Below are 25,733 nucleotides of genomic sequence, written 5' to 3' on the forward strand. Positions count from 1 at the left end.
GGGTAACTGTGCGCCGGCAGTCACCAGAAATATTTACACAGGGAGGTCAGAGCGTGATTTTGAGAAGTTATTTATAAGATTTTAAAGCAGGGCAATATTGATTTGGGTCATTTTTAGATTCCGTATGTCATGAACAACCTTCAGACACTCATTTTACTCACCTTCTTGTCATCTAAAAGAAATTCCATTTCAGGCAGTCCATGGATTTACGTATGTGGTCATCATCTCATACTTCTGAGTCTCTCTTTAATTATCTGTAAAATGGGAATAATAATGTCTATATTACCTACTTCTCAAGGTTATTGTGAAACTCTAATTGCAAAGTATTTTGTGGTCTTTAAAACTGTAAATGATGATGATGATGATGATGGCCATCCCTAGAATGCTTTGTCATCCCTTGCTTAAGTCTCCCAGTCCGCTTTAGTTGCAGATCCTGCTACTTCCTTCAAAACTCCATGCTTCCATCAATACCTTAATCTCAGTGCCCAGAATTCTTAGACAGGAGGAAGGGCTGGGAGAGGTGGGGAGCAAGCCCGTGATGATGAAAGGAAAAGGGACAGTGAGAAGGAAAGCTACAATAGGAGGTCTGCCATTACTTCTTTCTCTCCTCCTTCCCCCTGCATCCCATCAGCAACAGAGGAGAAAGGAGAAGAGAAGGGCAGAAGGGAAGCCCTGTGGTCCATCCCTGTTCTCTCTGGGAAAAAAAGGAGAAGAAATTGGTCGGCTCAGCGTTTCCTTGTTCTACTCAGCTCTGTCCCTTGTCATCCTAATACTTCTCAGCCTTTCCTTCCTATTAACAATTCCTTAACTCCCCTTCCCCAATCTCTCTGGAATTTCTAGCTACAATAAAATCAATATGTGTGTGTGTGTGTGTATGTGTGTGTGTGTGTGTGTCTCCCTCTCCTTCACTTCTCTCTCTCCCCATCCTTTGCTCCTCTTCCTTCTCCCCCTCCCCACCTTTTTGTGCCTTAGTTTCCTCCTTGGTAAAATGAGGGGTTGAACTCAATGGTTTCTTCCAAAGTTCCCTCCAGATCTAATCTATTATCCCATGAGCCTCTCAGCACTCTAGGCCAGGGGTCCTCAAACTATGGTCCTCGGGCCAGATGCGGCAGCTGAGGACGATTATCCCCCTCACCCAGGGCTATGAAGTTTCTTTATTTAAAGGCCCACAAAACAAAGGTTTTGTTTTTACTATAGTCCGGCCCTCCAACAATCTGAGGGACAGTGAACTGGCCCCCTATTTAAAAAGTTTGAGGACTCCTGCACCTAGGCAATTATAGCTGCAAGCTTTAATCCAAGAGCTGATCTGCATTCATGGAGAGACCCATGCAAAATGTGTACTCTCACAATGAACCTTTCCCTAAAGGAGGGAAACTGGTCTTTATTCAGTTTCAGAATATGGCAAATCAATGAACAAGTAAACAGGACGCTGGGTGCCGAGACATAAAATATCAATGCTCAGAGGGCAGAAGTCAGTGTCACACTGCGCTTATCTAAAAAAGAAGGTGACAATGGGGGCTCCTTTAAAGTCAAGTGCGTTCGAATTTCATTTGCTGTTTTTGAACAACTGTTATCATTTCTATTGAGCTTTAAAGTTTATAAAGCACATTCCTTCCAACAAACCTGCTAATTAAATAGGTTAAGTACTAGTCGTTCAGTTATTTTTAAGTCGTGTCCAAATCTTTGTGATCCATTTGGGGTTTTCTTGGCAGAGTTATTGGAGCCATTTGCCATTCCCTTCTCCAGCTCACTTTACAGGTGGGGAAACTGAGGTAAACAGGATAAAGTGACTTTTCCAAGGTCCTACAGCTAGTAAGTATCTGAGGTCATGTTTGAATTCAGGTCTTCTTGACTCCAGTGTGGGTCCTGTTCACCATCTAACAACCCAAGGCTTTGTATAATAATCTTAAATTTATGGGTAGGGGAATTGAGACCTAAATAGAATAAATGATTTTGCCATGCTCACTGCTAAATGTCAGAGTTGAGATTTATGGGGCTTTCTAGGACCTAGAAGGGAAATGTAACTCCATATTTTTACATATAAAGAAACTGAAATCTAAAAGGGTTGAAAGTTTTCCTTAGGATCTTTTGATAAGGCGTGTCTGTGCTATCCCTATTATGTCACATTCCCTCCCAAAGTTGAAAATGGCTTCTTCATAGAAATGATCTTCACCCTCAAAACTAATATTCAGAACCAATCAATATCTTTTTGGCAAAATTTCATTTATGAAGTAAAATACTGTTTGTTGTTGTTCATCCTTTTCTTTCTTTTTTTTCCCTGACGCAATTGGGGTTAAGTGATTTGCCCAGGATCACAAAGCTAGGAAGAATTAAGTGTCTGAGGCTGGATTTGAACTCAGATCTTCCTGACTTCAGGGCTAGGGGTCTATCTACCACTCTATCCAGCTGCCCTGCCCTTCTCTTTGAAAGGGGTTCAATGACTCCCTCATCGATCTCCCTACTAGTTCACAAATTGGATACATCTTAGGATGTTCTTTACTCTTTTTTCTCGATAGTTTGCTCTTCACTTTGCAGTGCCATCCAAATAGGAAGGGAGGAATGATGGGAATATTCCCAAAAACGATAGTGAAAGAAACTCCCTCAGAGAGTTACCCAGGCAGATTCTGCAGCAAATGGTAACAATACATAAGTACCCAAGACAAGTACCCCAGACCAACTCTGTAGGTTCTACTATAGGATGCTTATCTGAGTGGATGGGGAGTTGGAGTGGAAGAGGGAACCCCACCTCATGGAAGGGAAACACTGTGCTTGAAGCTACTCTGTACATGAGACCAGGAGAGCATCGGGGAAACTTTTTTTTCCCAGTTCTGCAGCTGGAAACTCCCTATTTTAGCTAACTCTCGCTACCCAAGCATGAAGTTCCCTTGTTTGAAGACTACTGAAAGATGTGCTATCAGCTCTCAGTTTGCTAGACGTCCCCCAGTGTAGTCCTGACCAATGAACTTAAAAGGATAGTGTTCAGTTTGTGGTGAGAGAATGGACCCAGTGACATCAGGAGTGCTACAATTTTCTAGGCTAGATTCTTCTCTCACTGCACCCAGCAGAGATGCATAATCCTGTAGATAACAAGCTACAACGTACCCTGTAATTTTTTTTTAAAGCTCCTTCCTCCCCAACACTGAAAAATAAACACCATCTCAAGCTTAGCACGAACAGCACAGATTATTAGCATCACCTAAAAACACAAAGGCTGGAACAATAAATGATTGGGAAAACCATAGGGAAGGCAGACCAGTTTTAGAATTCTAGCAAATAACCAGGAGCTCATTTCTTTCCGTATTCCTTTGAAATCGAGCCAGGGGTTCATAAATACTTTGTTTGCAGTGTGAGGGAAAGGGTTTGTAGAGCAAAGTTCTATTCTCTTGGAGATTAAAAAAATAATACTGGAAAAGAGAATTCATCATTTATATCGGACTTCCTCAGGGGAAATGGTGTTATGTACTTTGGGACCCCTAAATTTATGAAAGGAGCTGACTGTTTCCTTCTTTATAAGTTTTACAAAGCTGCTTTGAGACCAGCTTAATGAGGAGAGAGGCTTCCCTTCCAACTGCCCTCAGAGAAGGTCATGGAACCTTGGAGCCTTCAGGAAGGCATCATGACTAAAAAGAAAGATACTGGGGTTTGCAAATCCATAAGCATTAGGAAATAATGCAGCTATGATCATGACCCATACATCAGCACATTTCAGATGATTGCTTATTTCTTTCTTCCTTCTCAACTTAATCCCAAGATTCTTCTGCTTTTGGTTATCTCGTCTAATTTTCTGCTCATTTCTCTTTTCCCTTCATCCTTTACTCCCTCTGCTTTGTCCCTCTTATTTCTCCCTCCCTCCCTCATAGTCTCTTCCCCCACCCTTTTAAAGAGCATCCAACATTTTGGGCAAATGGCTAGAGCCAGAGATAAGTTCAACCAATTCCCTCAAGTGCATTTTTACTCAAATCTCATTAAGAGAGCCTGTTTGGGGAGGTGTCAACTGGAAAAGAGCTGCTGACATCTACTTTATAGCACCCTATTAGACAAGCCACGTGATAAAAAGTTTCTCCTTCTGGGTGGTTTAGAGGGCATGGCTCATTTACCATTTTTAAATTAAATTGTATTCTGTTCTCAATAAATAAGAATTTGTTTTCTCATCCCCAGAAAGAAAGAAAAAGAAAAGCCCTTGAAACAAAGATTGTTTTGCTTAACTATTATCCCCATTGGTTATGCTCCCAAGATGAATCTCATTCTGCAGATTTAGTTCATCACTTCTCAGTCAGGAGATGGATCCCATCCTTCAATGTGGGTGCTCTGGAATCCTGATGGATCATCACTGTGATTAGACTTAAGTAGTTGTTTGTACGGTACCACCATGCTGCTATAAATTGTTCTCCTGGTTCTGCTCACTTCACTCTGCATCCATTACAAGTCTGTCCGGGTTTCTCTGCCATGTTTTGTTGGTTACTGAATACACTTGCACATCCTTCCCTTCACATCCTTTTCTCCTGGCCAGAGATGGAGGAAGGACAGATTTACTCATTGCCAAACCCTGCACTAAAGCACTTTTAAATTATCTCATTTAATTAAATTAATTAAAATTTCAAAAAATGATCTCATCTGATCTTCACGGTGGCTCTGAGAAGTAAGTGCTCCTCACAGTTGAGGAAACTGAGGCAAATACAGGTTCAATGATTTAGCCAGTTCTTCTGATTCCAAAACCAGCCCTCTATTTCCCCAGACTGTCTTGAGCAGAAGGGGGCAGAACCAGGATTTGCACACAGTTCCTACAAGTCCTGAGAGATCCCACTTCAGTTCTGAGATTGGTGCCTTTCTATGGGTGATGCAGTAACAGAGTCAGTTTGCATGTGTGATTGATCTAAACATGTCATTTTGCTTGTAGAGCTACAGAGACAGATCCTGATATTGAGGTGCCCAAGGGAGACCTCGCTCCAACATCCCTTTCTGCTCCATCCTAGTTCACATGGGTTCTGTTTATACACAATGAGGAGACCTAGTGGCCCAGGAGAGAGAACTCTGGGCTTGGAGTCGGGAAATCCTGAGTTCAGATCCAATCTGAGATACTACTTGTGTGACCCCAGGCAAATCCCTTTTGTTGCTTCGGTTTCCTCAACTATAAAATGGGGATAATAATAGCACTTACTTCCCAGGGATGTCCTAAAGATCCAGTCAAATAAAATACATAAAGAGTTTTGCAAATCTTAAAGTACTGTGCAATTATCATCATCATCATCAATTTAGTAGAACTCACAAATTGTTTTATCCTGGAGTCAGCAAAGCCCTGGTTTCAGATGCTAGTTCCATTTTCATAGCTGTATCTATCAGTCAATAAACATTTATCAAGTGTTTATTATGTTCCAGGCACCGTGCTAAGCCCTGAGAGTAAAAAGAGAGGTAAAAGATCATCCATGCCCTCAAAGAGCTCATTCATTATATAATTGAGTAATTTCATTTTCCTAAACCTCAATTTCCTCATTTATAAAATGGGAAAAATATTCATCCTATCTACTTCCTAAGGAGATATAAGGTACAACACCTTAAAATATTATAAAAACGTGAATTATTAATGTAATGATAGTTTTTTTTAAAATAGATATATTGCTAGAAATAACATTCCCTGCTTTGTGTCTTGAGTAAGTAAACTGTGAGCCAAAAAGGGACAAAAGAGAGGTGAGGTTAGGCTAATTGTGCACTATTTTAAAGTCCAACTCTTTTTGTACAGCAAAATAACTGTCTGGACATGTATACGTATATTGTATTTAACTTACACTTTAACATATTTAACATGTATTGGTCAACCTGCCATCTGGGGGAGGGGGTGGGGGGGAAGGAGGGGAAAAGTTGGAACAAAAGGTTTTGCAATTGTCAATGCTGAAAAATTACCCTTGCAAATATCTTGTAAATAAAAAGCTGTAATAAAAAAAAAAAAAGGGAGAGAGAGGTGAGGTGCTTGTTTCTGATGTCCTTCCTTTTTTGCTTGCTATTTTATTTGATGGATGGCTGGGAATGATGCCCTGATTTTGTTCAGAAAACTGAAAAGAAATTGTTAGTGGCAGGGGAAAGCTTGGCTCCTCCCTCTACTTCTAGCATTTAATTAAGTTCTTTTGTTCATCTTGGGGACTGCCAGTTATATACTCAGAGACTGGAGAAAGAAAACCTTTGTATAGGATTTGTTTTTGGAATGGTTAAAAGAATGGTTGCTAAACATAATCTCAAACATACAGTTGTTTTCCTCTCAGAGAAGTTCTTCCTAATTTTTTGTATTCGGATTTATTTTTAATTTGTATCTCAAGAACTAAAGCGAATTACTCCAGGTGGCATTTTCTCACTGGTCTATACCAGGGGCAAATTGAAAAGTAGAGATTCCTGTAGCTCTATTATTTAATGACCACTTTGTTAATGTAGAAGTACCACCAGAGAGATACCTTAAGATACTCTTCTGCCAATATCCATAGAACTTCCCTATTGATGGTCAAATGATCTGAGTCCTCACGAATCCATTGTAATAAATCACTGGTATTCACACCCATACCTCCTCCTCTTCCAGCCTCAGTTAACTCAACTGGAAAATATTATCGCTGGTCTTGAACATCTGCACAGAACCTATTTCTCTTGATCTATAATTGAGGTAGACCACAGCAAACATTATGAGACTGGAGTTTGTTAGGAGTTAAATAAGGAGGCACAAACCAGAAGGGCCAAAATTGTGCAGAAGAGATAACCATCAATAGCCTCGAAAGGAACCGTGGGAGATTTCATAAAGCCAATAAGAAATTGGAATGGGTCTTATAGGATAATTAAGAGATTTGGCATTGGTGAGAAGAGAATGCAGGAAAACGAGAGCTTCCTTCCTTCCCACCTATGCTAACTGCTTATAGACAAATGGACTTTTTAATGTCACAATATTTGAGAATTGTGAGAAGGGAGGCCATGTTTTGCCAGCTGTCTGACACAGCCTCAGATGTAAACTCCTAGAGAGGTATCAATGAAGGTAAGAGGAAGAATCAGATGCTGCAGAGAAAACAAGGAAAACGACTGGGGGGAAAAAAAAGATACTTGGAACCTCATGTCTGCAGAGACCAAAACTGCAATGGGGTTGATAAGCATTTCTCTGCTGGTTTCACTAGGTGGCCAGTAGATTCAACTCAATATACATTTATTAAGCTCCTATTATGATCCAATGAGGTTATATTTTAAAGTACTAAGCACATAGTAGGTCCTATATAAAAATTTATTCTCTCCCTCTCTATCAGGTACCAGCTCTAGAGATACAAAAATAAAGATGAGACAAGCTCTTGTCCTCAAGCTTACATTCATTCAGTTAAGCAATAAGTTTTTACTAAATACTTACTATGTGCCAAGTACTGTTCCAATCATCAAGAATGCAAAGATAAGAGTAAAATGGTTCTTACCCTTTTGTGAAAACATATGGGTGCATAAGCATATGCAGAATATACGAAAAGTAAATATAAAACAGTAGGGGGATTATTACTATCTTGTGAGAGGAAGTCAAGATGTTCTTTTCATACAGAAAATGGAACCTGAGCTGGGTTCTGAAGAAGATCAAGGATTCTAAGAGGGAGATGTTAGGAAGGAGAGTGTTCCACAATCAGTGAAAAGGCAAGAGATGAGAGAGGATCTATTTGTATTTATTTTCTTTTATATGTGATGCACCCACCATTAAGTAAATAGAGAAAATATGAGAGTACCATAGTGTGGTTTTGAGGGAGAGAGCTGCTGGTGCAAGGTCCTGTATGAAGGTAACAGTCCCGAACAATGATGTTTCTCCTTTCCTTCCTCCTGCAGGTAGCAATAGACTTCACTGCATCAAATGGGGACCCCAGGAACAGCTGTTCTCTGCACTATATCCATCCCTATCAACCCAATGAATACCTGAAAGCCTTGGTAGCTGTCGGGGAGATCTGCCAAGACTATGACAGGTAACTGTTTGGGTCCACCCTTGCCTGATGGGTTCTCCCAGAGTCAGAACCATCAGTGCCCAGAGGCCCAGTGGTCCCTCTGCCAGGGGACTCAATGGGCACCTTATGGTAACAACCTCCAATGTAGGGATGGCGGCCTCACTTACTGTTGGACACGCTTGATCTGGAGAAAGCCGTGTCGGTACATAGTTGGTCTTAATCACCAGAGAAATTCTCTTCTAGCTTCCTTTCTTGGCTCTCTCTCCTTGGAAGATACCAACAAAACCCATATACTTAGGAAAGAGATTTGAGTCCAACCATTATTTTGTTTATGAATTTAACAAAACATATTCATCTTCTTTAAGAAGGCTCCCTAGTCCATGGGATTTGCATAAATTACTTCATGCTGAATTCATTCTTATATCAGTTAAGGATGGAGTGGGAAAGTTTGGGTATTTGCTCACAAAACCCTTCTATTTTGTTTGTATAGATTTAGATGTTTATAATTCTCTGTTGAGCCCCAGAGGATGATCTTTAGACAAAAGCAGTGACTTAGCTTGGGCTGGCTGACTGACCTCTTGTATTAAAAGGGTAGAATGAGGAAAAGGTGAGGAGAATATTGTCATCCAAGGTTCACTGAAATTTTGTTAGGAAAGCATGGTTTACTCTAGGGATTTTTTCCCCTTAACTCTTGGTGTTTCAGCCTTCGTGATGAAAATTTTGAAAGGTAGATTTACCATCTACATGGTAGGAAATGACCCTTAATAGAAGTTAAAATGGCACAGAAAGGCAATTAGCAGAAAAATCTGAGAATTTCAGCCTCTGTTCCATTGCAGGGTTTTTCAATTCTGTTTGGTCACTGTGAATTAAAGCAGAAACGAGTTATTGAACCAGTTTAGGCTCTGAAATCCTTTATATGTTATTTCTACTCAGAACCAAACTTCCATTTCAAAAAAAAATTGAGTTCCAAATTCAATCCCTGCTTCCTTTCTCTTTCCCCCTCCCTAAAATAGTAAGCAATCGGATGTATGTGAGCAATTAATGTAAAATATTTCCATATTAGTTATTTTGGACAAGACAACTCAAATAAAAAAAAATGAAAGAAAGTAAAAAAAAAAAATAACATGCTTCAGTTCTTTTTCTGGAGACAGATAGTAAGCTTCTCAGTACTTTAGGATTGTCTTGGATCATCTTATTGCTTAGAATAGCTAAGTCATTCACAATTCTTCATCATACAATATTACTGTTATTATGTACAGCATTCCCCTAGTTCTATTCACTTTACCATATATCAGTTCATATGAATATGAACTGATATATGGTAAAGTGAATCTGGAAAGATTCATACTTCATTTTCAATCAGACTCAGGAAATACTTATGCCCCTTGGTTATAGCACATTCTGAATAAGATAGAGCATTTAAAGTCATTATCTTATGGAAAAGACATTTCCTGCCCAAGGATTTCAAGTACTACATTTGAGTTGTAGTGACCATCCAAATATGGGACACTTGTATCTCTTAGGGATCCTGAAAGCCACATTCAGGATATATGAAAAGGAATAGTTGACTTGGAACCACAGGACTGTGGATTCAAGTTCCAGCAGTCCTACTTACTATCTGGATGACTTTGGATAAGTCACTTGTCTTATTTTCTTCATCTATCAATTGAGGGTTTTATTAGATGAATCCCTTCATGCTTTGGACTCTGATGTTATGAATAAAGATTACAGAGTAGGAGAGAAGTGAACACTTTGAGCCCTCTATAAACAGAGGCTTTGGAAGGAAGAGTCAAAGCAGTTGAGGGTGCTAATGAGTTTTCATTAGCATAAGGATGAGAGAGAAGGACATGATAAAGATGATGGAATTGAAAACAAGTGGGACAATGATAGCAAATAAAGGAAATATGAGATTGTGTTTTTTCTCTTTCCACTAGATTATAAAACCTCTTAAATGGCTTAGCATTTATAAAGCATTTTTAGATTTCCAAAACACTACAAATATTGTCATCTTTGATCCTCTCAACCACCTGAGCCAGGTGCTATTGTCATCCTTATCTTATAGATAAGAAAACTGAGGCAGACAGATATTGAGTTCCCCAGGATCACAAAGCTAATAAGTATCTAAGATGAGATTTGAACTCAGCTCTTCTGGTGTCCAAGACCTGCCCTTAAGCTTTTAGATCTTCTTTTTCCCCCCCATACTCCACAACATTCTGTGAGTAGAGTGAGTATATAATAAGTGTTTCATGAATGAAGAATAGTTTTTGGTATTTTTACAATGCCTGACATTTCCTGCATGCTTTAAAAAGCTGCTGGATGGCCAACTTTCCTCATAGCTCCAACAACATTCATCTGTGCGCCAGTCTTTCCACAACCCCTCCAGCATTGACTGTTCCCATCTTTTTGTCATCTTTGCTAACATGTATGCTATGAGGGAAACATTTCCTTTTCTCATATGATAACTCTTCAAAAGGAGGAAAGAAAGCCTAGTATTGAATTCTTCACTGAGAAGAAGTTGTCTAGAAATTCGGAGCATTGAATCCTCTGAACTTAGTCCTGAGTCTATAGCTGATTTTCAGAGTAACAAGTCTGCTATTGCTGCTAATAATAATGATAACGATAATAGCATTTATATGGAACTTTAAGATCTTGTAAAGAACTTAACAAATATTATCTCATTTGACCCTTACAATAACCCTAAAGAACCTACTGTTATTATCCCCACTTTATGGATAAAAAATTTGAGACAAATAGTAGTTTAGTGGCTCGTATAGCTATTAAGTGAGTGAGATTAAATTTGAACTCCGTTCTTCCTGTCTTCAAATCTAGCACTCTATTCACCAAGCCATCTAGTTACCTCCTTCCTCAAATCTCAACTTCTTCCTCTGCAAAATGTGCATATTAATCCCAAAGTTGGATATATGTTATGGGACTATTACTATATTATCAGCTAAGTCAAGACAGGCAAGGTCAGCCTCCAAGTTAGAGAGCTCTAAGCTTGAATCTTGCTGTTGATCCTACAGACTATTGACCCTGGGCCATCCCTTTACGGGATAGTGAGGGGATTCAGGATTTGTTTCTCTGGAGTCTCCTGACTCCAAATGTAATGCTCTCACCCAATATCTCAGTGAAATGTTTTAAATTACAAAGAAAATACAGAATCCATGTAAACCTAAAGGAGAATTGAAGTTTAGTAGCAAATGACATCATAAAAGTTAGTTGAAGAGTATTCAGTTCTGTTTCTTTAAAAAAATAAAAGTTCTATAATGAACTGATGAGGCAGAATGAGTTCTGCAGACCAATAAAGCTCATCCTTTGTATAAAGGTAGCTATAAAAGAAAATCAAATAACGCCCCAGACAGAAAAATATGGCGGAAGTGAAAACCTAGGACTCTTGGGGTCATTTGGGAGTTGCTTTCTCTATGGGAATGCTTAATGCAATCCAGTCAGTTTAAAACCCCACAAGGTTCTAGGACATTTTTGCTTTGTATGGATGTATAAGAGAGACATCGCCAGGAAATTTCCTTCTGTCCTGCCACAAATCACAATCAGTGCTTTTTTTTTTGGGGGGGGGGGGGTAATGCTATGCAAGACACCTGTTATTCTTCAGCAACTGTAGAGTTTTTGAAGTTGATCAGCCACACAACTCCTCCCAGAGACCCTAAAAAGTCAAGTTTTTCTTTCTGCTCTGAACAAAAGTGTGATGTGATGGAATGAGTATGTTCTACCTCTGGCCAACTACAGACACACCAGAAGCCTCAGTTTTCCTCATTTATAAACTGGGGATAAATATTTGCACTAGGTACTATTCAGGTGTATTGTGAGGATTATTTTTTGGAACGAGATAGTTCCTTTCCAGAGCTAAAATTCTGTGATTTTCTGATACTTATGAAAGTGCTTTTTAAACTCAACAAGAGTAAGGAAAATAATCATTTTCAATATTTAGAGATATATGAAACTGAATATACTGGATGATAGCAGCAGCCCTCCTCATTTATCTTTGTTTGTGGTTCTCTGTGAAAAGGTAGAAAGTCTTACTAAATTGATTCAGAATCAAGAGGGAGCGAATTGAAACCCCAGCTCTGAGGCTTGCTAGCTGTGTGACCCCACAAATGCCACTTTACCTCCAATATTTCAGTTTCCTGATCTGCAAAATAAGGCTAGTGATATTTGCCCTTCTTAAAAAAAGCTTTATAGGTGCCATATAAATAGAAGTTTCTGGGGAAGGTCAGAGCTCATCCTTAATGTCTGGTTCATAACCCAGAACACAGTCCTATAGATTTTTTTAAGTACTTAATTTTTACAGGTTCCTTTGGTTTTCATAGCACTTTTACAGCTTTCTTTTCTCTCCCATTAAGCAAGTCATCCCTTGTAACAAAAAAACTGTTCAGAAAGAGAAAAAAGCAAGCAGTTTAGCAAAAGCACCCACTACATCAGCCAAATGTGACAGTACATGCACCTTTCTATAGTCCAGAAGAGGAAAATAAGAGCCAGAGATGGGATGGAATCATACATTTAGAGCTAGGAGAGGAGACTTCAGAAGCCAGATAAAGCAAGCCCCTCATTCTAGAGTTGAGCATCTGACTTTCAGAGAGACTTAATATCTGGTCCCTGGTCACACAGGCTGTAAGTAAGTAATCCAGTCAAGTTCACAGCATTCCCTAAGTGCCTACTAAGCTTGGAACTAATGGCTGAAACTGATGTTCTGAGGGATGGGGATTTTGGGGGTGAGGACCAATCTTGGTGCCCCTGAAATCATACTATGTAGGTAGCTGCTTCTATAGTCTCTCCATTCATAAGATTCAGAAGATCTGTGACAAATGTAATGCTAGAAGGGTTTCTTTCCATTTCTATCTGTACCCAGTGTTTATTACTGTCCCTGGCATACAGGAGGTGCTCAATAAATATGTGCTGCATTAAAACCAACAATTTCAATGCTATCAATGTCTAGATAAGAAAACCGAGACATAAAAATGTTAAATGATTTCAATGTCATTCCCTGAGCAATTATGAAATTGTTACAAGGAAAGTTTCATTGGGTAGGAGAGGAAGAAAAAATATGTTTAGAAATGAGGGTCACATAAAAATTAAATGGAGCAATACGTTTCTAAAATCCTTGTACTATGTTACCAGCATACAAAGACTAAACCAAAGTCTCTGACAATCTATATTCATAACAACTAGAACATTAAGCCCCCTAGCAATTATCTAGTTGAATTCTCTCATTTTAAAGGTTAGAAAACTGAATTTCCAAGAAATCAAGTCATCTCAGGATACTTAATATCCAGGGCTCAGGCTGAGATGTATCTCCATCTCCTCATCTACTGCCCTGTCACAAAATTCCCTTTACGGCCTTCAGGGGTCCCTTCCTTGGGAAATTCCCTTTATTGTTAGTAGTGGTGGTCCTTTGCTCTCAGAGATGACCATGACTTACAAGAGAATTGTCTTTAAATGAGGGAATGCAAAGTCATCTGCTTTCATTTCTGTCTTTGTATCTGGTTGTAAATGTTTTTTTAAAGCTTTTAACCTCAATTCTCTATTTTCTTCCAGGCCCAATTCTCTTTGAATTTTGCACAACAGGGATCTGCTCTACCTACTTTTAATTTTAATCAAGGAGAAAGAATGTTTAAAACAATTACACTTAGATCTGGCTTTTTTAAGTGACTGTATTAGCCAGATGTTCTCCGATAGCCATCTTTGGGGAAATCTATGCTCTCCTAGTTCGTTAATTATCTCGCTTGTAGGTAAGACTGCCTCCCTATTCTTGAAACCCAATTATATAACTGAATATGTCCTGCTCAGCTAGTTTCAGGTTCCCCTATGGAGGCTTTGAAGATATTTTAATCCCTTTTGATAATGGGGGTGAAAACAACAGTAATTAAGGCAGGGCACTAGTTTATGTGCTTGAGGTTGGGACATTTAGCGTATAATTGGGTAGGCAGAGGCAAAGAAAAAAAGAACATTTGACTTCTTATGAAATACCCCCTTTATGCAATCTACACCACACTCCATTGTCTATCTCCATGCTTTGTCACGTGCTTGGGTCTCCTTTCTCCAGGCCTTCTCATCTCTTCCTAACAGCATCTTTCACTTCCTTCAAAAACAGGTGAAATGTTTCCTCCGATAGGAAGCTTTATTTGGTGCCTCCAGCTTCTAGTGTCTCCCCCACTGCCCAGCCCCAGAAACATTTCCTTCTATTCCCTTTATATGTTTTGATTTGGGAGTCAGGTTCAAGTGCCAGCTCTGTCACACACTGACTTGTGAGACCATGGGCAAGTCACTTACCTTTAAGATTAAAAGTTGTGGAAAAAGTACCAACTGGTATGAATCCATATTGGTGGAGGGCCTTCTTCATAGGACAGTCCCTATACCTAGGAAATCCCGAGTCTGATCCCCTAAAGCTGCATTTATTTTTGCTATGAGTACTTGGAGTTTCACCCATTGGAAACTTTTGTCTTTATCTCCCAGTACTTATCATGATGTCAGCTATCTAAGTAGGTGATTATGTATTGATTGATTCTGATGGATTGATTTCTCTGAGTCCAAGTTCTTATAGAAGGCTAGGTGGCACAGTGAATGGCGTACAGGATGTATTGGGGGGGGGAATGGGGAGTTGGTAGTTTCTAGAGATCTTTGGCTGGCATTTGGAGTACTCAGAAAATCAAACCTTAACTTAGTCACCTCCAAAAATTCTAGATTTATTATATCACCTTCATACTGTAAAGACATTGAGCCCAGCCACTTTCTTGCTGATTCCCAAGACTCTTGCCTCACTGAATTTTCAAAAAAGGTTTTTTTCTAGCTTATATACAGAAACAGCAAGAACTAGAACTCAAAGGTCTGAGTGTAAAATTGTGCTAGAATTTTGGAACGAATTGTCTTACAAGGAAGGGAAGAGACAATTCCAAGGACCTACTCAAGGTGGAATAGCACAACTCTAAGTTGCCAGTAGCTTTCCTGGCCCCTTTTTCCTCTTTTGTTATGGGAATCCCTAAGAAAATATGGTATGACAGGCTGTGCTATGAACTTCTTGATTTCAGCACAGGAAACAAGGTTTTGATGGTATCCCATGATGAGCAATAGCTGCATCAATGTCAATACCTTCTGAGCCCTTTCCTATTCTCTTGAGCATACCTACCATGTCCATTATCACTGGAGCCTTGAAATCATACATGATGGAACTCTGACAACCAACATGATATCCATGAAGAACAAAGTAAAAACATTTGAGCAGTCAAGTACAGATCTGAACTCTTGCCCATTTAGCAAACTTTACAAACTTCTGACAGGACTAGGAATATTTCTCAGTGCCTCTATTGTTTTCCCAGCAGGAGAGAAAGTGAATGAAATATGAAATATGAATTCAGATCACTAAGAAGATGTCATAATCAGAAGAGCATAACATCGAATACAGTTATTCCTTCCATATTGCAACTTTTGTCATCACAGTTTCAATATATTGTGGGTCAGCATGAGAAATTAAAGGCAATTTGGGGGAGTATTGCAGAAACTACAGACACGCAAAGGCCACAAATGACACAAAAAAGATTTATATATAGTATTATATAACACCAATAAATTGTAACTTTCAATGCCATAATTCAGACTTCTCTGGTACAAAGGGAGGATCAAAAGATCTTATGTGAATTTTCCAGATTGGAGGAGGAGGGGGAGCACTTCTAATTTGCACTTTGTGGAAGGGATATTTGTATAATATCATAAGCCTAAACTACTTGCTATCCCAGGATTATGGGTCAAAAATACCAAAAGAGCTGCATGACGTGGTACCATGGCATTCAAAATGGTGTAATAAGATTTGAGCATACAGTAATAGCAATAACAAAAGTTGAAGGTTTGAAAAACCTTCCTGGATTCAAGTTCAAATCTGGCCCCTGATACATACTACTTGTGACTATGGACATCTCTAGGCCCCGGCTTCTTTATCTGTATGGCCACTAAAGGTTACTTCCAACCCTCAATCTGTGTTCCTATGAACCTATTTGATGTTACACCATAACTTCTCCCGAGCTTCCCATCTTCTTCATCAGAAAGCTAACTAAAGCAATCAGTTGTTTTTTAATCTTCATTTCAGTGACAAAATGTTTCCAGCTTTTGGTTTTGGAGCCAGGATACCTCCAGAATACACGGTGAGTGGGTGGGGATTGGGGGGAGGGGAGATCATTTTTGTAGCACTTCGTTCCCTCTCAAGAGCTTATTAGTCTCGGGTACATTTGGCTTACACTGAGCAGCCTTCCCTTTGCCCTGTGTGGATGAAAGAACTGAGTCATGTAGAAATAATGAGGTTAGATCATCATAGACAAACTCTTGGTCTATGATCTACCATAATGGCATCAGACAAGTTAGAAGGCTGGATAGCTCCTGAAAACAAACCAGGGGAATCATCTCTTGTCTGGCTCCTTGAGGACATGGCCCTAGTCTTGGAGAAATAGGCAGTAAGCTCGATTCTTGCAACACAAAACACCTTGGAATTGGCAGAATATTTATTAAATGTGCTGCTGGCAGATCTGCCCATCTGGGTTTCAAATCTGGTTAAGGAAGGAACCAGCAGCAGTGATTTCTGCCATTTTTGTGTCATGGAATCCTACAGCACATCAGAGACACCAACCGACCCCTGCTGAGAATGTGGTTTGGTTTTTGTTTTAAGTCATAATTGAAGAAAACGTTCAAATTTAATTAGATGTTAGTGAAAATGAAGAGGTTTTTTTCCCATCCATGTTTACAAATATCCTGAAAGCTGCCCTGGGCTCAGGTCTAGGTGGAACAAGATGACAACAGAGCTGGGGTCGCCTACAGATCAGACCCAGAAAGGTCCTGAGCACAAAGCCAGCAGAGGCACCCGGGGCAACTGCAAAGGTCCTTGTGGGTAATAGACTTGTGTTGTTTTTGTTCTTTATTCCTCATGGACAACAACAGTCAGACCTGACCCCTGCAAAGTATGGCACGCTGCAGGACTTCTTCCAGGGTAGAAGTGGGACACTCAACTTAAAAAGTATATATATATGTGTGTGTGTGTGTGTGTGTGTGTGTGTGTGTGTACATACACATAAGACATAAAAATAAAGATATATACATATACATTATATATTATATATACATATAAACACATATATACACACATATATATACTATACATAAACACACACACATATATATAATATAAACACACCCATGTATAAATATCATATGTCTGTGTACACACACACACACACACACACACACACACACTTCAATAGAGAACAGCTAAATTTTGGCACACTGCACAGTGTCCAACTGCACAGTTCCTGAATTCATATCATTTACTAACTGTGTGATCCTTGGGTAAGTCATTTTACCGTTTGCCTCAGTTTCCTCATCCAACTAGAGAAGGAAAAGGCTAATCACTCCAGTGTCCTTACCAAGAAAACTCCAAATGGGCTTATAAAGTGCAGAAGACTGAAAATGACTGAACAACAACCACATATCATAAAAGATGGTATGAAATATCCAAAGCTGTAATATAAAACAGACATCCCTGAAGGAGATTTAGCCTAGAGTATGTTTTAAGGCAGTAGTTCTCAAAGTATGGTCTAGAGAACCCTGGGGATCTCTGAAACCCTTTTAGAAGGTCTACAAATTCAAAAATAGTTTTTATTTCCAATATGGTAAATGTCTATAAATGTAATCCAGATAAACAAAAATGCTCTGGAGAGATCTTCAATAATTTTTAATAGGATAAAGATACTGAAAACAATAGTTTGAGAACCACTGCTTTAAGGTAAATATTAGCTAAAAGTAGTGGGTTTTTTTCCCCTCAAACAGAATAATTCTTTTAAAGACTCTCTTCCCCAACTTAAAATTCTGTCAGACTACCCCTGACTCCCCAACCAGGGAGTAGATCCCCAAACGGACACAAGCGCTTTTGGCATTTGGAATAAGCAGCCAAAAAGGTATCCTTCTGTGAACTCTATTTGTGATATGAAAATAACCCAAGAAATAATTCAGATCAATTCAAGAGCAGGAGGGAAATTAGTTGCCATAAAGTCAAAGATGAACGTTATTAATGATGTCCATCTGGCATCTTCCTATTTTCACTAATTATTCTTGCTAAGCAGCTCCTAACGTTAGTTGTCTCTATTGCTGCTGTAGGAATGACTATGCTAAATTTCAGCAGCATCTAATATGGGGAACCCATGGACAAACAAAGCCCACACTGCTCCATTCTTGTTATAGCTCTGCCCCCTATAATATAGACTTGTCTCCTCTTCTTGATGTGGTCCCCAAGGGCCTTTAAACCACCTTTTCTAACCTGTCTTCTACTTGGCTCACAAAGGAGCAGCCAGGAAAGAGGAGATCAGGTGTGGTGAATGAGGCTTTTACCCCAGAGACCTATTTACCAGCTTGTGGGCTTCCTCCTGCATGGAGCAGGTGCTGCAATGATCAGATCCTTGAATTTGTGAAAACAATTTTCCCAAGTTACCATTCTGGCTCCATTTGAGTTTTAAACATTCCATCTAGTACCTGAGGTTCCTATTCTCCTATTCTCAGCCCACACTGCCTTGCAGCCTTTGAACTCTATATTATGTATAAAGGAAGTTTCTCTCCTAATTCAGATAGCTACTAACTCTCAGAATCATAAATGTAGAACTGGAGGAGACCTTCCTTGGAGGTCATCAAGCCAACCTCCTCATTATACAGATAAGGAACTGAGAGGCCCAGAGAAATTCAGTGACATGTTAGTCAAATGGCGAGCATGTGTCTGAGGTGGCTCTCAAACCCAGGGGATACTGACACCAATTTCAGTATTCTGTTCACTACACAACACTTTTTCTAGTGAGGGCAATTAGAAAGATGTCCCAGTGTGAGCTTCCCCTTGCTTTAATTAGTGATCTCCTCTCACTATTGGGATCTATCCTATTTCCAGCTATAAGTTTCTGGCCCTAGAGGTTCTGTTATTCCTTGTGTCTTGAAGGTTTTTGGAAAGAAATGAGTAAATATCATGCTGTTTCATGATCTTGTGTATATTAACCAAAAATCTGTATGGGAAGAAAGGCTAGAGATAAATCTACTGCTTTGTGACTGTTCAAAAATTCGATGTCACTCAATTTTAACTACATATATGGATATGTTCTACTTTTTATTATCTTCATATTTTCCTTTGCTTTGAATTTTGCTGAAATACCAGTACCTCAAACTTTAACTCTTCTGTTTATTATCACGAGCAAAAGGACTGATTAGGCTCTAAAACTTATTTTTTTTTAAATATTCATTACACAGGTCACAGACAGCTCCAAAATCCAGGCACCAATCTGTGTCTAAATTTCCAACGCTATTAGATTTGTATTTCTCTGACCCATTTCTTTCTATTTTTCTTAGGCATCTTTCCTTCTCCCTTTCTCCACTCCCTGCCAAACACTATTCAACAAATTTCCCTGTCACCTCTACTCCCCAGGGAGCTGAGAATTTATCTTCCTTCTTGGATTGATTGGAGAAAGACTTAAGATGATTCCTGCTGTTAAATCCATAATGAATGTAATGGACATTTGTTTGCAAACTTTAAACCTCAGGGCTTCCTCACCGGATTAAAGTTGTAATTCTTTTCTCTTCCTTTTTTTTTTCTAATTGATATCTAGGTCTCTCACGACTTTGCAATTAATTTTAATGAAGACAACCCAGAGTGTGCAGGTAAATTTATAAGTCAATATATAACTTATTGGAGTTTATATATATATGGAGTTATATATGTACAATATATATTACGTGTGTGTGTGTGTCAATCTTACCGATGTGAGCAACATAATACAATGGAAAGGACCTGCATTTCAATCTTGGCTCAGTTACTTCCCTGTATGATCTTGGTCAAGTCATTTCATTTTCCTAAATGAGGATAACTTCTAAAGTGCTTTTCATTTCCAATTCCATGAACTATTCTTCTCTGATACAAAACTAGAACATTTAAGCCCAAATGTACACGTTCGGGGCCACTCCAAAGTCTGTATTAAAGAAAGGCAATGCTCACTCAGTAGCTAAGGCTCTTTGTCAGTCCTCTGAGACCCTTTAAAACATATCTAAGAGTCCCACTCATGGATTATACATGAAATCTATGAGGGTCCTGTGTGCAGATGTGAGAGATGAAGCACAGGAGTAGTGAGCCCTTGAGCCCTTCAATCTTTCAACCTTCTAGACCTCCCCAAAAGGCCATCTCCAACATTCCTCATTCCATCAGCTTCATCCAAAGGTTTCCTCGTTCAACTCTACTAAATAAACTAACATACAAGTAAATACACACACACACACACACACACACACACATAATTTTAAAAAACCACAGAATTCTCCTAGGATAACTCTTCCTTCCACTCTATTAGACCTGCATACCACTACCATGACAAACATGCCCCAAATAATCCCATACGCTATGGGACTAGGGAGTCCCAGTTTACACTCATCTAGCTCTATCTTTACAGCAGCCTTGCAGACAGTGAAAGCCTGATTGTCTCCATTTTAAAGACGGAGAATTTAAGATTGAAACAAACAGGATGACTTGGCCCTAAGTCATTGCCCCAAAGTTCTCCAGGACTTTCCATCTACCCAGGCTTTATGACTCTTGGATCCCTGGAACTCCCATCTAATATATTGCCTTTACCCAAAATCTCTATACTGCACTCTGATACCTTTGAGGCCTTTTATCTGCCCTGCAATCAAGCTTCTTCTAGATGTTATCTCTCCCAGTTAAAGACCCTGTTAGGTCTCATGTTCAACGAATGTTTTTTCCATTCATTCCCTCACGCAGCTCACAAATGTTAGGAGAAGCCTGGTCTGCTTGAACCCGGGTCTCCTGCCTCTCTCTAGCTCAAAGGAAGTTCTTTACACTATACTTTGCATGCAAACTCTAATTTCCTTCCCCACCAGACTTAAAAGGGAAGGAAACATGTCAAGATAATTTACTTTCTGCCTGTATCGGTCTGAGGAAACCCTGAGTCCTAAAGTCAACTTTCACAGTCACCAACAGTCAACTTGGCTCCAATCATCACGAGACAACCATTATGTTTGGCAGCAGTACAGCACAGCTCCTATTTGTGGATTATTCCACTCTCCAAAAGCCCTGCTTCCATTCTGTTCTCTCCCTCCCCTCTTGTTTACATGCATATTCTAGCTTTGTCCCCTTTCCTTCCATACTCAGCAGTTTAAATTCCAAGATATATTTGATTCCAACCAAGTCAGTTTTAGAAATGAGCTGTCTCCATCTGTTTAATGTTCTTACAACCCATCTGCCCCATGTTTAGGGAAGGAAAATCAAGTCTTTATCTTAGGCAAGACCTCAAAGACCTCAATCAAGAAAAAACATCACTGAACTTAGTTCATCTGCAGAACAAGCATGAATAATAATTTGAAGGCTATTTTTCAAACTAGAGATTTTAGGGAAGAGTAAGGTGGATCCTGATGCCTTCATAGAGTCTCAGAATAATCTTTCCATAAGAACACAACAGAAGTCCCTCATCCAAATTTCAAGAGCCGATTTACAATTTAACATGAAGTACAGGATTTTTTTTTAAAAAAGATAAGACTTCAAGGGACTCCCCAAACCCTATTTGGAAACAGAGTGCTGTTTCCAGGATCCTTTCCCTTAAGATTGTTGTTCAATCACATCTGACTCTTTGTGACCCCTTTGGGGTTTTCTAGGCAGCGATACTGGAGTGGTTTGCCATTATCTTCTCCAGCTCATTTTACACATGAGGAAATTGAGGCAGTCAGGGTTAAAGTCATACTCCTATCTGTATCTACCTTGCTGCCCAATTCAAGGAAGGGAGTTTGAACAAGAAAAGAGAAAAGGCAATGGAAAAGCAGAAACCTAGAAAAACTAGCATTTATTAAACATCTATTGCGTGCTATGCACAATGCAAAGACTATTGAAATAATCAGATTGATTTTATATCCTTTTAAAATCGATCCTATTTACATTTAATTGATTTTGTCTTGTAACTACCTAAGTCGTGGCTCTTTGCCTCTGAACTTAGTTCACAATTCAGTGGGCCTGTATGTTGTTGATTAAGTTTAGCAATTGTACTAATTACTGTTCTGTTTTTATGTCAACAATGCCAAAGAAGGGATGATAGACCCCTAATCTTGCAGGTGGATTCAAATGATGACCATATCTTAATTACAATTGCCTGCCCCTCTTTCCCAACTTTCAGCCAATCATATTGTCTCCCATGTCTCAGCCATGTGATCAATTGTATTGATTTTATCATTGATGATTTCAAGTTCTTTTAATCAATTATAACTTGTTCCCCATCCACAAAGTCTTGTTTCTTTGTTTCTTATTCCCCACAACTATAAAAAAGTGCCATCTCCCTCATTTGGGGTCTTAGTTTTGCTAAGGAAGCAGAGGTCTTTTTTGTTGGTAATTTTGTACTTTAATAATAAATTGATTATGCTCAGAACATTGTGCCTCAGTTTAACTTAATTTTAACCATCACACTATCCAGAGTGGGCATCTAGGTGGCACATGGTCCAGGAGTCAGGAAGATCTGAGTTCAAATCTAGGTACTTACTAGTTATATGACTCTAAGTAAGTCAATTAACCCAATATGCCTCAGTTTCCTCATTTGTAAAATGAGCTGGAGAAGGAAATGGCAAGCCACTTCAGTATCTCTGCTGAAAAAAAAAAAAAAACCCTCAACTGGTATCACAGAGACTCAGACATGAGTAAAATGAATGAATAACCATTGGGAAATGGATAATGGAAACCCTGATTTTATTACTTGCTTCCTTTCACCCAGCCCTACCACTACCCCCCAGTAAAATATAATCTCATGGAGAACAGGGATTGTTTTTCATCTTGCTTTTGTCGCCCTAGTACTTAATCCAGTGTCTTACATGCCATAGGAACTTAATAAATGCTTCTGGAATTAAATCAAGTTTGGAAAAATTTTCCCATTATAGATCAGTAAATGTCAGCTACTCCTCCTTTGATGCTTCATTGTGGAGATGACCTTGAGTTTTCAAGGGCAATGGCAATGGAATTAAGCTAAGGTGCTTGTCTGGGTCTAGTGATGGACTGTCCATCATCCGAGGACGAGCTTAGCTAAAGCCAGACAAATTTGTCGCCAGGCTGGCTGCAGGCTGATGGGTTTTCCAGCTACAGCAGCTCACAAAGAGTGTCTTAAGATGGAAAGGGGCCACATCTATGTCAGGGGAGGAAGGATCCACACTGATGAAATCACACATCTTTGCTGCACTTGTCAATTAATAATCAACATCCAAACAGGTTGGAAGGTCCCACAAGGAGGGTTTAAATTAACCCTGATTGAGAAACAAATGCAAGAACTCCAAGTACCATAAGTGAGGGTTTACTCTAGTTATATTAAGAAGTGATAGACTACAGCTACACATTAGTGTGAGAAGAATGCTTCCTTCTCATACTAACCTGTATTTGGGAGTATTGGGACAATCTACATGAACATGAACTACTTTCCTTCCATTCTCTTACCTTCCTACTGCTGTATACCCAGCTTCAATGGTTCCATGATACCTCCCTCATGAGTGAATGCTTGACCCTAGCAACACCTTTTAACTGCTGACCCAATGACAGCTAGACAAGGATTCTGTCCCCATCCCTGGGCCTGACTCCACAGGGTTCCTCTGTCCATGTTCCCATCATTCTTTCCCTTGATGAATCCACCCTGAAGTGGATACCATGAGGTATTTTCACTTTAACCTGTACTATTTCATTTTGTCTTTTTTATCGTTTTCTTAAGGAATACAAGGAGTTGTAGAAGCCTATCAGAGCTGCCTCCCTAAGCTACAACTCTATGGGCCGACAAACATTGCCCCTATCATCCAAAAGGTGGCCAAGTCTGCATCCGAGGAGACCAACACCAAGGAGGCATCGGTAAGGGCATCTGACCATCATACCTCTCCTATCCTGAGAATGAGTTCCCTGAGGAACTCTATAAAATTTTCTATAAAATGAACTGGGCTGCTGAGACCCTGGGTAGTAAAATGTACCTCAGTCATTTTGATCCATCCTGCTGCTTCTTCCCTTCATTCCTAGCAGCCTTCTTTAACTTCTTAATCTTCTCAATTGAAAAAAATTATATACTGAGATAATTACCCCACATAATGCAGAATATCTCAAATGGAATTATTATACTAGGTTGGAGTTAAGAACCTAAATGGTATGGTCCTATAGAAGTGTAAATACATCTTTAATAGCATTTTTTGATGTAGAAGAATGGTAGGTTCCCAGGTTTTTTCCCCCATAAATCCTCTCTAAAGGATCTGTCTAATGGACTATTTCCCTGTTTTACTTTATTACATGAACTAGAGTATGGGAATATACCAATGCAAGGCAAGATATATAGAGAAATAAATCCACAGGTAGAAATCCACAGGCAGGAAGAAAAACTGAGATGAATCAATGTTATATTTCACAGATTATGTGAAAATACTATTACAGGTGTGACATCAGTATGACTTGAGTTTTATGTTTCATTTTTTCATAGTAATAATATGGGATTTAGACCGATCCAGCTACATTTTCATACCCTATCCTTCCTTCAGATCAATAGAACCAATGGTCCAATGTCTTGTCACCTAAGGATATAGATATAGTTTGTAACCAAAGAGAAGTTTTTCTTCCTGTAAAAAGCTTTCAGATCATGAGACGAATAGGGTTTTAAAATTTTTATCTTCACAGTCTCCTTTTATGACTAGTTTCAATTTATTACCCATTCCACCTCTTCAGTTATGCCTTTGGCTAATCTATAATTTTTAAACACATATTTTTAGGCTTAGGGGGGAAAGGGAGAACTAAGTAGCAAATTCACCTTTATGGTCTTTTAAATGCTTTCTTCCTCAAAGGTGATAATTTCTGATTTTCAGGTGATGATAGATTTTTAGTTCAACTAATGATTCAATCTGTATATTGTGCACCACAGGAATATTGTAAAAATTAATAGAGTTTGTTAGTTCCTGAGACTTTTTTTTGGCAAGTATTACTGTCAAGTATTCAGGATCTCACTTGGCATTGTGGTATATTTTTTTTTTAGCATAGTATAAGAAGGTTCTGTGGTTCTGGCAGTGGGAGGCACTCCCTCTACCAATAAATCTCACAAGCCATCTATGGTTCTGGTGATAACAGGGGAGTCTGGATGCTAGTTGTTACAGCACAAGTTGGCTGATTGCTATCGTCATTGTCTCCCTGTCTCCTTCCTCTTCCCCACATCCTACCCCAACTCTTTTCATCTCCGGAATACAGCAATATTTCATCCTGCTGATCCTGACAGACGGCGTGATCACAGACATGGCCGACACCAGGGAGGCCATCGTCCACGCTTCCCACCTCCCCATGTCGGTCATTATAGTCGGGGTTGGCAATGCCGATTTCAGCGATATGCAGATGTTGGATGGGGACGATGGGATCCTGAGGTCCCCCAAAGGAGAGCCTGTCCTTCGAGACATTGTCCAGTTTGTGCCATTCAGGAACTTTAAGCACGTAAGCAGGTTTTTCTTGGAAATTAGCGATACAAGGAGGGAGGGATAAAGATTAGGGAAAACATTATTGATCAATGTATCCCTGACGGACCTTTACAAACTCTAAATATGATTTTAGTAAGTCAATTAGCTGACTAGCTCAGCTACGTTCCAATTAATATGAATAATGAAGAAGTGGCCACATTATTGGCATTCATATCATTTGTGTCTCTTGGTTTAGAATAAATATTTACATAATTATTAGTTCAAATGCATGTGACTATTTCAAGAGATTTCTTATTTGCACTTTTTTGGAAGCTGGCT

General features: G+C 39.3%; 1 protein-coding gene across 1 annotated transcript in view; it reads left to right on the forward strand.

Annotated features, from left to right (window-relative positions):
• Positions 1–25,733, forward strand: part of CPNE4 (copine 4) — a 418,717-nt gene that overhangs the window by 389,648 nt on the left and 3,336 nt on the right. The window contains exons 11-15 of the mRNA XM_031940154.1: positions 7,822–7,955; positions 16,027–16,081; positions 19,565–19,616; positions 23,693–23,826; positions 25,195–25,431. Coding sequence (XP_031796014.1) covers positions 7,822–7,955; positions 16,027–16,081; positions 19,565–19,616; positions 23,693–23,826; positions 25,195–25,431 — 612 coding nt within the window. The remainder of the gene's footprint in view (positions 1–7,821; positions 7,956–16,026; positions 16,082–19,564; positions 19,617–23,692; positions 23,827–25,194; positions 25,432–25,733) is intronic.

This window comes from Sarcophilus harrisii, chromosome 5 (genome assembly GCF_902635505.1).
Source record: "Sarcophilus harrisii chromosome 5, mSarHar1.11, whole genome shotgun sequence".
Taxonomy (NCBI): domain Eukaryota; kingdom Metazoa; phylum Chordata; class Mammalia; order Dasyuromorphia; family Dasyuridae; genus Sarcophilus; species Sarcophilus harrisii.